Source organism: Bombus terrestris, chromosome 1 (genome assembly GCF_910591885.1).
Source record: "Bombus terrestris chromosome 1, iyBomTerr1.2, whole genome shotgun sequence".
Taxonomy (NCBI): Eukaryota; Metazoa; Arthropoda; class Insecta; order Hymenoptera; family Apidae; genus Bombus; species Bombus terrestris.
The window spans coordinates 10,999,795-11,013,955 of record NC_063269.1 but is presented as its reverse complement, the minus strand read 5'-3'; the positions used below and the strand labels follow the sequence as shown (position 1 = coordinate 11,013,955).

The 14,161-nt window shown below is 35.1% G+C and overlaps 1 protein-coding gene across 2 annotated transcripts in view; it reads left to right on the top strand.

The window, feature by feature from the left end:
• LOC100649795 (glutamate receptor ionotropic, kainate 2) overlaps positions 1 to 14,161 on the top strand; it is a 151,999-nt gene that overhangs the window by 124,999 nt on the left and 12,839 nt on the right. For both annotated transcript variants that reach the window (XM_003393272.4, XM_012312126.3), the window contains 3 exons: positions 1,120 to 1,275; positions 2,954 to 3,165; positions 7,916 to 8,215. In XM_003393272.4, coding sequence (XP_003393320.1) covers positions 1,120 to 1,275; positions 2,954 to 3,165; positions 7,916 to 8,215 — 668 coding nt within the window. The remainder of the gene's footprint in view (positions 1 to 1,119; positions 1,276 to 2,953; positions 3,166 to 7,915; positions 8,216 to 14,161) is intronic.

The window sequence follows — 14,161 nt, the reverse complement described above, 5'->3', positions numbered from 1 at the left end:
TCGAAACGCTTGCGAGAGAAAGCGATCGTTCCCCGGTGTTTCGTCGAATGAAAATTCGTTCGCGTCGCCACGAAACGATCCCGTGTTTCACGCTGCTGGAATTTAATTAGAAACGTCGACGTCGGCTTTGTCAGACGAGGGTTGGGGACCTTTTCCTGCCTGCAACTTCCGATCAAATGTAAATGCAGGCAACTTGATTTTTCGTCGTTCCAGTTTGCTGAATTTGAACGAAGTGGAAGGACACGTTTGTATGACGTGTAAAATTGTATTTATGCTATGTGACAATATTAAAGGGTTGCTAACTGTAAGTTTTCTTAAGAGAATTGCCGATTTTTCAACTACCATAACTTTGCTGCATTCTATGATTTATCGAAGTCTCATAACTCACAATCAATATAGGTAATCGAAACACTTTTGATAATTGAAGAGAAATCGATCTTGCTATTCATGGAATATTAATATACCATTCACGAAACAATCAATTCGATTGTCCTTCGATTCGTATTGATCATCCTGACGTGAGTCGATTGCTCTGCCTTTGATTGAATTGTTTTCGACGTTCATCGCGTCTACTTCAAAAGTTCGTAATTGTCAGATGGCTGATATACGGATGCAAAACTGGGAATCAAATTGCAAACTGCAGAATTACGATATCGTAAAATTTGATGTTCTAGTTAACCTACTTTACGGCTACTCTACTTTTCATTTTGTTCCTCACAATTGTAAGGATATATGTTCACTGAAAAATTTCGTTCTCAGCCACTTCTCTCACAGCGAAAATTTAATTTCTAAGAAACTCATAATTGAAATGAAACCACAATCTACCCAGTTTTCTTTATGCTATTTATAAACAACGCCCGAATAACAGTCCCTGAGACGCAACAAGATTTGCACTTTATATTCACCAAGATACCAACAGGCTGACAAACTAGAGCGGTAATCTCACAGCGATCTTTAGAAATATTAAACGGCAAACATTATTCTGAAATTATGTTATTTCTTTAAAATCTTATACTTGTCCAATCTCTCCGAAATTAAAAAAAAAAAGACTTTATAATCTGCCAGTAATGACTCCGGTAAAATGGTCGGATGGTACATCACGTTTTCTGTTGTTGTCAGGTGCAATCTTTCATGCAGGCGATGAGGAGCACATAGCTGCGTTTGAATCAGCGATATACAAGACGAAATTCGAGCACGTCGCACCCGCATTCGAGCTGAAGTCCATCATAAAGCAGGTAGAGGTTAATACCGACAGCTTCAGGACCGCCGTTGCTGGTTTGTATGAATACTCAATACATATATATATGTACATATAAGTATATATATGCACACACTACTCATACTGCTCATAGGTATTTCCTAATCTCCGTTCACCTACGCTGTTTAAAGGGATAGGAAATTGACGAAAAAATTAAATTAAATCAAATTAGATTAAGAATTTTTTAATAATTATGCACACGAACTGATAAGTTTTTAGCTGTTTCTTTAATAGAGTATTTGGTTTATATTGATTTATTTCAATATTAAATGTATACTCTACGATGAAAACACGATTGAAACATAACAATTCAAAGACTGAAACAGGAATAATGAAACTTTGTATTTCTTGTAAGGTACAAATTTTTAATTACACAATTTAGCACCAAATATTTCCTTTATTGTCAAATAGAGTAATTAAATTTAGTACAAATATTTTCGTATATACAACTACTTGCTATCAAATAGCTACTCCTACTCAATTGGAAATTAGTTAAATTCGCATATACTAGAATTTGAAATTTCAAACTCGATTTTCTCACAAACTGAGTCTCCAAACGAATTTCATTACTCTCGATTTTTGCTTTATTCCATGTCATATAGAATCTCCCTGATTTCAGCCACAAATTATGAGTCATGCTTTATAATAACTGCCCTAATAGGAAAACTTTTAAATGGAAGTACATTTACTACGAATCGTTTTTAGTTTACATTCGAGATAGCCGCATGGCAAAATCAGCTGACTAGAAAGGTTCAAAGCTGCTAATGAACCAATTAACAAGCGAACATATACGACCGATCGATCGCGAGAAATTTAAACGTTTAATTCCAGTTAATTGCAAAGGAAACGCGACGAGCATCGTCGATGCTAAACGAACAGAATCTAACGAGTAAGATAGTCTACGATTTTCTTGCGATCGAACTCCTCGAATCCGATCGACGCGATAAATTTCACGTTAAATCCTGTCGCGAAGAGAACTGATCGAGAGGTGGAGCGATAATAAAGCGTAATTGGACGTCTGTGCCTCGCGATGCAACTCGATATTTAAATAGTTTCTCTCTTTTTTTTTTTTTTTGTCTCCTTGAAACTGAAGCGCGTAATAAGATTATTTTTAATACGATCGTATCTATCGAGCACCGCTCTTTTTATATCGAAGAACTTGAAGAATAAGATATTAATTAACTTTCGTTTGAAATTATACATATTTTCAAAGTCATTGAATTAGGACCAAAAGTTTCAGTGTATTTCATGTTTCTTAACAAAATTCAGTGGATTCTAATATAAAAATTCATTAATTACTAAAGTATTATATACAAAACGTCATTTATAAATGTTACGATATTAAAATAGAAAATGAATCGAGTCTTAAAGATAATTAGGAAATTATTAAAATTCATATATTCAGTATAATAATATTATCCTTATTTTGTTTTCTACCATTATCTTATTTTTTCCTCATTTTTGTGCCGTGTTTACAAAATGTAAAATTTCTACGCATACTCTTGAAACGACCAGGATTTAACCTGATCAAAATTTATCAAATCTCGAGCATCATGGTTATCGCGTTCCCTCGAATAGCAACTTACGTAGTGGTCTTCGTCCCGCAGCCAATTCCAAGATAGCCTCGTTCGTGCACTTTACAAGATGCAATTTGGTGAACCGGACAAGCCAAGGTAACACGCTTTAACATTGCAGCCTGTGAGCTTTTGGAGGAGGGTGTGGCAGCAATCTTCGGTCCTTCGAGTTCGTACACTTACGGAATTGTCGCAAGCATCGCGGCACGGTTCGACGTGCCGCACATGGACTATTTCTGGCGACAGAACGAGGAGCTGCAGGAAGGCCAAGAACCGAAGAACCCGACACCGATGACGATCAACGTGTTCCCTGACAGCAACATGGTTAGCAAGGTAAGCGAAAATCGAAGTGTTGGCGTCGGAAGGGCTGAAGTTAATTGCTGTCTCATGACGTGGAACATATTTTCGTCGAAGAATTAATTGAAATGAATTTGACATTGATTATTATTTTTCATCTAAATTTGCAAGTTAAACTTCGTTCAGATTAGTCAAATTATCTGAATTCAAGCAACTCGAGCATAAATCTGTTAGTTAGTTGTCCTCAAGTATCCTTTCAATTTTCTATTCTTCTTTTCATTTGACACGTCACTTGATATCAAGACATTTGGATTCAAGTAACCTGACTAATTAGACAAGGTTTTTACGACTTCAGACACGAATCGATATTCAAATAACGCCCTTTTTAATATATGTAACAAGTATTTGTACGACGCCTGTTACACAGTGTAATTACAACATAATACGTGAGATATCAACATAATTTGAAAAAGAAATATAAAATGTGAGTAAAATAGGAATAAAGATTTGTCAGCTGATTCATTGACTCGCACTGCTACGAGAGTATTTCTCGTACAAAATTAACTTGTAAACTGTAACTTATACGTATTTTGTAAAATAAGCTTCGATCGACAATCTTGTGCATCTTATCTCATCTTTTAGAACCACGCGTTCTAAATTTTAAGTATCACCAACATTTTCTAACACACTGTATACATATATGGAAACTTTCATCGCGTCACTTTTATCTGTGACGCGATGCGGCAGGAACCCCTCAGAAAGGAAAACCAATGAAAGAAAAAATGATGGGGTGAAGAGAAAGCAGCGAAATGGGCGAGCATCAGGGCGGAGGTGGCGTTTCGATGCATTTTAAATTACTCGTTTAATGAGGCAAATCGAACGGGATTGAAGTAGTTGGTGCATTAAACCGGCTAGTCGAAGCTAATGAACGCGATCAAAGACCAAACTTCGGCTAACGACGCCGGATGAGTTTTTATTCTGCCGGTCTTTTCATGGACACAGCGTCGGAAAAACAAACGAACGCGGGTTGATACGAATCGAACGGGGTTCGCCGATTAAGTCTAATTAAAATTGTCGACGAACGTGCGTGACAAGCGTAAAGGATTATTTAACGTTTCTTTATCTTTATGGCGCAATTAAAATTTTTTTAAGCGCAGTTCCTGCTCTTCTATGTACGCGAGGTTAGTTAAATTTAAATCTCATGGTAATTGATACAGTACGTTGGTGCTCATGCTTGATGCAAAAATATGCATCGATATGTCGGAAAGAAAAAACAGGATAAGGAATTATAAAGGAAATGTTAAACGCATGAAACGTATAAAAAGTCTTGTCCCGGAGAAAAAGGCAGCAATTAATATTATACATATATCGATGAACAATAAACGGCTTACGACCGTTCGACTAACGGCTAAGAATATTAACGGCAATTAATCTTTATAAAATAAGGGAATCGTTTAATGATTTGTACGATATGATAATATTTATGGAAGCAACAAATTTATTGCCTGTTTCTTAAAGTTTTTCCCATTTTTGAAGATACATCCACTGACAGAAGTGTTTGAGCATTTAGGTATAGAAACTTTCTATGAATGTTTCATATCTGCAGGATAAAACATTTTGAAATCTCGTTAGTTCTGTAATGTCTCATCGACGTCACTATCACGACCATACTCGAAAAGTTTGAAACAAATGCGAATAGAAAGTATAAAATACGTATTTATTTCAAATATACATTTTTATATTGGTTTCATATTTTATCGATATATTAACCGATATATAATCATATTTCATTACAGTTTCATAAAATGCATATGACATATATATTGATAAAAGTTTTCTGCAGTAATTACTCAAATATTTCCACCAGTCACTGTATATAGTCATAGCAAATCGTAAATTAAAATGTTTTATAAATATAAAATATAAATATATATTTTTACATTTTCGTAAATTCATGTGACATTTGAACTCCATAATTACGAACTTTTAAACCATTACAAAATGCATCGGCGCTCACTTTTTGATTCTTCTCCGAACCATATGTTGCTGATCGCGAAATATCACGGTTTTAACAGAAAATTCTTCCCTCCAGAGGCGTAAAAATATTTCAATATTCTCTCTGGTTCTTGCAACCTTTGAAGGCTTTTATTTTGTTTGATATATATATTTTTTCTTTTTTCTTTTTTTTTTTTTTTTTTTTTTGTTTCGTTATCGTGATGCCCCTTTTGCGGCATTTTTACACAGTTGCTACAGGAAAGAACGGCCGAATTTTCACTCGTTGGATTTTCGCTTGTTCAAACAAACTCGACGGTAGTTTCGTTAATTTATCGCAGACATTGCGACGTTCGACGTTCCCTCGACTGACAACGATCCGCATGTAACTAATACCCGACAAATTACTAGGTTTAAACACAAATTCGAACATTTACGTTCATTTTTCACGGAAAACTAATGTTTCTGACATTTCATTTGGAGATCACGCAGGAAAAACATGTTAAATCCAAATTTGTCAATTTCCTGGTTTCTAAGTAGCTAAGAAATGTATTTTAATATGAAATTGTTGAAAGTGAGAATAGATAAATTCGAAGATATAAGCTTCTTGGAAATAGGCAACAAATTCGCAATATTTTATAAAAAGCTAGTAATATTAAATGAATCTAGCTTAATTAATACTAGTTCGCATAATTAGGGTTGTAAATATCATTGAAACGATCGAGAAGATGGCAGATATATTTCATTCAAAAGTCGAATAAAATCATAGTATCATTGATACGAGATTAATTAACAGTATACAGAAGTTTAAAATTATCTCCTATAAAACGTGAAACCATTTGAAGGTAATTGGTCATTTCACGTGTAACAGCTTCACGGTGTATTCGTTAATTATTAATGATGATATTGCCATTAAAAATATAAATAAACAATAAAAATATATATTATATATGTACATGTAATAAAAGCGCTTAATAATAGCAATAGTAATATAAATTTTCATTTTCCACAATTGGATACTTGAAACGAATCAAAATTAATTAATTACTTAAATTTATAGCAATTTAGCAGTTTTTATTACTATTTAAATAACAAATTATAAACATCAAGCATGTTCGTACGTAATATATTTGAATCATCTGTCGCAAGATAGAAAACAAAATTATACTAAGTGAATGTAGAACAATTAACCAAGTTAAATCCAGTTTTCAGGCTTTTTCGCTATTTTAAGCCATTCATAAAGACAATTACGGTATAATAGAAATGTGAAGGTTTATTTCATTTTTCTTCCGTATAATACACGAACATATTGCAACAATTTTTTTTTTTTTTTTACGTAGAGGTAATTAAAACGCGAGAGTTTAGCAGGTAATTAGAATAGAATGCTAAGTGACGTCAAACTCCCGTAACACTTGAATATTCAGGGTACGGAACGCAATTGCACGTTTACTTTTCTATTTTTTTTTTCTACTCCACGTATAGAATCGTATATGTAATGAAAAAAATAGTATAGCGTTTCTTTTTACATCTGTTGCGCAAAAAGCGCACAGTTTCATTGAAAAAACAGAATAAAAAAGAGAAACACAAATACATACTCTATCGCGATTTTACTGTATATTTTTTGCAGCTGAATCGTTATTTCTTAAATACTTATATCGTTGCATTTTCACTATTACAATCACGATATTGTATTTACTTCGTCATTACACTATTACACCTTCACCATTACATTTTAATCATCGCTAGGCTGCGAATATGTTTTCGAAAGATTTTTAAACGCATCAATACATTCGTTACGAAATTTGGCAAGTGAAACAAATCTGTACGCAGATTTCATCTCTTCGGTTGTGCTTCAAAAATATAAATTTCTATAAATATGTAGTATCGGAGAAATTTAGGTATACATTTTTCTTGGTACTATTTATAATTTATTTACAATAAAAAAACTAAACAGATATTAATTAGACAGAAAACGATGGTTGTTTAACTTGAACTAAACGCAACAATCTTATTTTACTTCAATCCTCAACTCTCGCAACTCGACAATGCTAACAACTCAATCTCTCAGCTACGCTAGCAACTCACGCAACTCTACAACGCTAATAACTCAATCTTTCAACAACGCTAGCAACTCTCGCAACTCGACAACGCTAACAACTCAATCTCTCAATAACGTTAGCAACTTTCGCAACTCGACAACGCTAACAACTTCTACTCTTCGGCTTCTCGACTAGCTCTGACCTCTCGACTCACTCTCACTTCTCGATTCACACATTCTGACCTCTCGGTCAACACTCTTTGAAGCCAAATCGTCCCCCTCCATTAGCGTTATTTTTTCTTCTCTTTAATCTCATCATGCCAACGCTCCGCAAGAACTAGGTGACCTTAGTCACATAGGCTTTTTTTCCTATGTAAACTAACAACTGAAGGACAGACGACACTGTTTTGATCGATCTCTAACCAGGCTCTTTTTTACGATACTACAAATATCCGCACATTTGCTCTGCTGTATTTCAAGCGTTATATTTGTACAATAATATTGCACTTGCACTTATAGCATTGCATTTCTACTGCTGCAATTGCATCATTGCTTATATCTCGTTAAATTTGTATGATTTCACTTGCACAACTGCACACGTACTATTAAAAGTACACTACTGTGCATGCAGTAGAGGATTGCTATAACCGTTTAACAGCAGCATATGTGCGAAATTAACTATTCTATCGGAAATAACACTAACCCGATTGAAATCGAATATCATTCTCTGTAAAGGATACGTAATATTTTCCCCAGGCGATCGCTGACGTGGTCGAGTCGATGAAATGGAACTCTTTCGCGGCTGTGTACGAAGACAACGACGGTTTATCGCGGATTCAAAAGGCTCTGTCACTCAAGCGAAACAAAGACAGCGCTATCACGATAAAAAAACTCAGCGAGGGGATGGATAATCGACCAGTTCTGAAGGAGATTCGCGCAATGTCCATCTGCAACGTGATTATCGACGTCAAGCCGAGTAACATCATCGATGTGCTCTATCAGGCGATGGAGGTCAAGCTGCTGGCGGACTACTGTAATTTCTTAATTACTTACCTGGTATTACACCACATTCTACATTATATGCGTAGATCTTGTCGAGAAACTTGTAACTATTCCCTCTAATGATCGACCCAATCTACCTACAATTAGTCGTATAATAACATGGGGTTGCTGATTAGTCTTTCGTATATCAAGTTCCGAGAGCATTTTGATTTAGAAATTTACTCATAAGTTTTTATTTATCATAATGAAAATTAATATTTTTCAGGATTAACAGTAAAATTTTTATCAAATTTATTATTTATTAATTAAATTTTTTTATAAGATAAGTAGACTTCCTATAGTTAGTCGTAGAATAAAATAACAAGTGGAAGAAAATTTGTCCCTGGTTACATCGTCTGTTCGTTGTAACAGAGTTTAAAAACGGTCTTTACAAGATCGAGAAAAATCCATTTTTATGGTGAAAGTAATTAAAACTTCGGATTAAATGTAGAAGTTTCCAAATTGTTCTGAAATCTATGATGATATCGGTAATGATTGATAACTATCACCAATCTTATATGAGTTTTCTTAAACATGCTTAATTACAAGTTTATTTTTAGAGTAAATTAATACGATAGTTATAAAGTGTGTCTAATCGCGAACGACTAAACGGAACAAACGCAAAACTATTTTGCTTTCTTCTGTTTATCCGTGCAAGAAACTGTAAATACGTTTCCTACGTTTCGTGGTCTCGTTTTTTAACAACGGATATGTTTCGGAAAATTCATTTGTCCACATTTAGAGGTAACGAAGTTTAGACGATGGAGAGAGATTTACGACTTCGAACAATGAGCGTTTTGCGAGCTTATTTTAGATTCTACAACGCCCGCGTCGGTTCCATTTGTTCAAATAATTCAACAAAATGTACAGCGCGTTAAATCGGGAACTGAGTAGACAGTGTAAAAATTGGGAACTCCGCGATTTATGAAATTTAGATACATTTAAAAATTGATTTATCCAATAATTAGAAATATTTCTATTTCTAGATATTTTTAATTCTAAATATTTCTATTAATTGTTGCAACTCTTGCAAGATTGTATTTAATCGTTAAAACATTACACGGATCTCAGGTTTATTTCACGCGCGCAAAAATGGCTTTGTTTTATAGTCAAATTACAATCCTCAAGTTTACGATCCTCAACATATGGAATGAAAAAGAATATGCTAGGCGTGCATCCGTAAAAAGTTCGTATGACAATACCTTCACTTCACGGAAAAGTTTATCGACTAGGAATTAATCGTAGTAGACAGTAAATGTGTTAACTCACTCCAACCAAGCCAATAATGCCAATAATCTCTTCTATTCATTCAAAATCGACACGTATCCAGTCGATGGTGTCCTAAAGATTTTCTGGATAACGAACCGCGGACAATTAGCAGAGATAATCGTGAATCGAACGCGGATTTTTGATGGCGGTCTTTCCCAGGGAATTTCATTAATAAATCCATGAAACGCGTTGCGGTCACGTTCACCGCCTAGCGTAGTGACTGCATTAGCTGGTTACAATCGCCAGGCTTTTTATTAAACGTAGCCATAAATCGCCGCGAGTAATTGTTTCCAGCGATACGCCGGTAATAGCGTGCCGTCTGAACATTCCATCGTTCGCCATCATTCCCGCGGAATACGCTTTTTATGAGGCATTACCATCGAGCACGTAACAATACCTCCACAAATAACGACGTTCGCGTCGCGTCGAGGGTTTTCGTGCAAGGCATATCGTTTCTCCATTTTATTCTTTTTCTTCTTCTTCTTCTTCTTCTTCTTCTTTCACCTTCTTTACTTTCTTTATTCCACACTTTTTTTTGTTCCAAAGCGGAACAACGTATGGACGTCCTCCGAGAGACGCGTAGAAGCGTCCCTTTTGTCGAATTGTGCATGTATCTAAAGACAATGCGAACTTTCAGGGGAAGTTACGAACTTCTGCGATTTACGGGGGAGTTCGACTGGAAAAGGAAACTAGCGCTGTGTCTTTTTAGAGATACGTTTGATGAAGGTGGATGGTGGGAGGTCATGTATGGAGGTTGGTTAGGCTCTCGGAGTGCGAATTTTGGATGATTGTTTAGGTCAAACGATGGAAGGTAATTTAGATAAAAAAAATCGTTCGATACATATCACTGACACGATATATATAAATGTCAATTTTTTAGATAATAGGAGTTCATATTTTTATTGTCTTTAAATATTTTCAAATCATCTTTTCCGTTCCCTAAAATCAATTGGTGAATCTTTACGAAATGGTATAAATAATCGTAAACTGTGAAATAAATTTAAAAAGATCATCGCTATTCTCTACTTTTAAATTTATGCAGTTGGTCAATGTGACCTCTGAACGGCTTGAACGTGAAGGGCATTTTATGTGATTCGCTCTATAAAACTACATTTATCTACACTAGCGGACAAAAGTTTAAGACGATGATTTGTAAACCGGATTACAAACATCTTATACGAATACTGTTCTTCTATTCGGTTTGTCTCTTTGGAATAACATAGTTGTATGTTTGACCTTCGTAACCTCAGGCCGTCAGTTGTTGAATACAAACAATGTAGAAGTTGCAACAGTTAGTTACCGCTTAACTGTTGTAAACAGTGGGCATTATTTTACGATCTGTGTAAAACGTGAGTATGAGTACAGTTTCTGAACACTTTGATTCTGGAATGTCAAAATCATTGTTTAGTGTATCTTTTATTGCTTAAAATTTATTTAGGTAGGAACAGACTATGGGTAAATCAAAGAATTTACTTGAAAACGAAAGGGAACAAATCGTAAGGATGCGAAATCAAAGTAAAACCTTCACCGAAATGGCAAATATAGTGAACAGGTCAGAAACGGCTTGTAAGCAAACTTGGTATAAATTTTTAAAGGCAGGCATGTATTGCGATTAACCGAAAAACGGAAGACCACGGAAAACAATGCCGAAAATGAATCGCCGGATTCATCGATTGAGCGAAAAGGATCGTTTTCGTAGTGCAAATAATATTGCTACGGAGATAAACTACAAAAACACAAATTAGTGCTGGAACTGTTAGGAGAAGATTAGAAGACTTTAACTTAAGTGGGCGAAAAGCCCAAAAGAAACCGCTGCTGAGTTCTAGGAATCGAAAAAGACGACTTGCATTTGCTAAAGCTCATAAGCATTGGACAAGTGAAGATTGGCAAAAGGTATTGTTTTCGGACGAATCGTAATTCAATCGCATCTCTTCTGACAGGATATGGTATGTTAGACGTCGAATTAATGAAAGTTTAAAAACACAGAGCGTTTTAAAAACTCTAAACTTGGTAGTGGAAACGTTATGGTGTGAGCGTGTTTTTCTCGAAGCGGCCCTGGTCCGATATGTCGTATCAATGGAATTATGGATCGTTTTCAATACATGGACATACTCAAGAACACAATGTTGCCTTTTGCACGCAACAATATAAGTGATGATTTTATTTTTCAAAATGATAATGATCCGAAGCACACAGCTCGGGTTGTGAAACAGTTTCTTGAAGAAGAAAATATTACCGCGCTGCCGTGGCCGTCGCAATCACCAGACATTAAATCAATCGAAAATTTGTAGAGCATCATAAAAAAGACAGTACAAGGTTATAAACCGAAAAATTTAAATGAATTTTACTCTACAATTGAAACAGCTTGGAGTAATATTACGGTAGATCAGTGTAAAAAATTAATAGATTCTATGCCAAGAAAATGTACCGGAGTGATAAGAAATAACAGATATTGGACAAAATATTGAATTTAAACAAAAATTGTGTATATTTCCTTACCAAAAAATTAATATTTCTTGTGTAGTCTTAAACTTTTGACCGACGAAATATTATTTATATAGATTTCGTTCCTTTTTATAACTTAGCTACTGAGCAAAATATCAAAATGAAATTTTTTTTGTAAATGTACAAACAAATGTCTAATTAGTTAATACCAAAAGTAGAAAACTGTATTTATATTTTTTTATGGAAAGTAAATCAATTATTTAGTTCTTCCATTTCGTCTTAAACTTTTGTCCGCTACTGTATATATAAAATAGTTTGAGGTAAATTTTCATCCCTGAACAATAACAAAATTTTCTTCTACTTCCAGTGCTTCTACTCAAAACTACTCTTCTTCTACTTCAAATAAGCAAAAATTCAGCTTCCTTTTCACTTTCATACAAACGCGTCCGCCTGTTATTTTTCTCTAGTTCCTCTTTAAAATTGCCGTGTTCTAGCTTTAAGCTATAGATGAAGCACTTTGATCATGGCGACAGTTCGACAGAAGTTGTAGGGACGCTCCTCTCTGGCGTTCGCAAATATTCGAAATTTGTCTGTGTATACAGAGGGTGAAGCACTAGGAGGAAAAAGGCGTGTCGTGTCGTATGAATTCGTGAGGAATTTCACGATGCATCTATATTTGTCCGGGCTGTCGAGAAATTCGTGGAAGACACCTCGTTGAACGGCGCTAAAGCCAAACCCGAGACACCAAGTGGACCCACATCAACGTCACTGTATCTGCCGGCCCGATGCGATGCTACGATTTCGATAACCCTGAATACCTTCTCCTCCTCCTCCGCAGGGTCGACCTTTACGAGTCAGCAAATATGTTCTAATTATAGTTTCAATGGAATGGGAAGGGTTGTACACAGCACAGAGAATGTAGTTAAACAACAACGTATTTGTCTTCTGACCGCTTTAGATTAATGGTTTCAGAGAGAATTTATTGAAATACACAATGCTTCATGGGTAATGGTTCGTTTTATTGGATAATTATTTATTTCAGTTTAATCCTAGTTATAAATTTTAATTGAAATTATTGTTTCAGACAGAATTTGTTTAAATGGTAGCTTTTGGAAACGAGTGTTTTTTATTAGACGGGTATTTAATTTAATTTAAATTTAATAATCTAGTTTATTTAAATCGTTTTTACGAAATGAAAGGATTGACTTGATTACTTCGGAGAAGATTATAACTTTGTAATTGTAGATAGCTTGGCGTCAGTATCGGGGAAGCTTATTACATTTCGTAACAAGAAGGTTGGTAACAACAAGATTGTAACAGTGTTAGTGCGAAGCTGACCCAAGTCGCGCTATTTCATATCGTATTTTGCCATTTCTCAATAGAACAGAAACATAGCAGAATCATCTCCTGTCTAAAAATGTATTAATTTTATAACCAAAAAGTTGTAATTCGGTAAAATACGATCGTAGAGAGATAACTGGAAAACTGGATTTATTTGTACATGCGATATGAAAACTAATTTTCTTTATCGATGAAAGACAGTGTAAAATGGAAGGAAGGGAAGGAATGACAAGAAAGGAAACGAAAGATAAATCGAAGGCAAAAAGAAAGAAAAGAGGAAAGAAATTGCAGAAAGGAAGAGAATCGACCAATATTAAGAGAAAGGAGAGAAAGAAAAAAGAAGTAGATAGAGCAGGAAAGAAAAGGAGAGCACAGAAAAGTAAAGGAGGGAAGAAGGAAATGAGAAAGGAAAGAACAAAAGGGAAGCAAAGAAATGAAAAAGAAAGAAAACGTATTTCTTTATAAATATCTTTTATTTAATAACTGTAAATTGTAACTATGTGTAGAATTTATTTTATTCTCTTCATCTTTTATCATAATCACCTTCTCATAATTTCTTAACTCCACCCACAGCATTGAACCCTCGATCAACATCCTTGATTACTTCGCTATACGAGAACCAGGCATCGCCTAAAGGCGTTTATCTACAGTTTCTCGACTTTCCGAACAAAAATTACTAAAAAGAAACCAGTTAGTCAACAAACCATCAGAACACTTCCGCGATACGTCTGGCCTCCGTTTACAGACACACTTCTTATAGTTAGCACGGAGTTCCCAAGTTATTTCCCGCTTGTTGCGTCGAGATAACAAGGAAGCAAGGCGAACGACCGTTCAAACGTTGGTCCGCTTAAGATTCCAGATTTCACGGTTGCTGGTGTATAGTGATCGCTCCTCGTCGAATCAGGT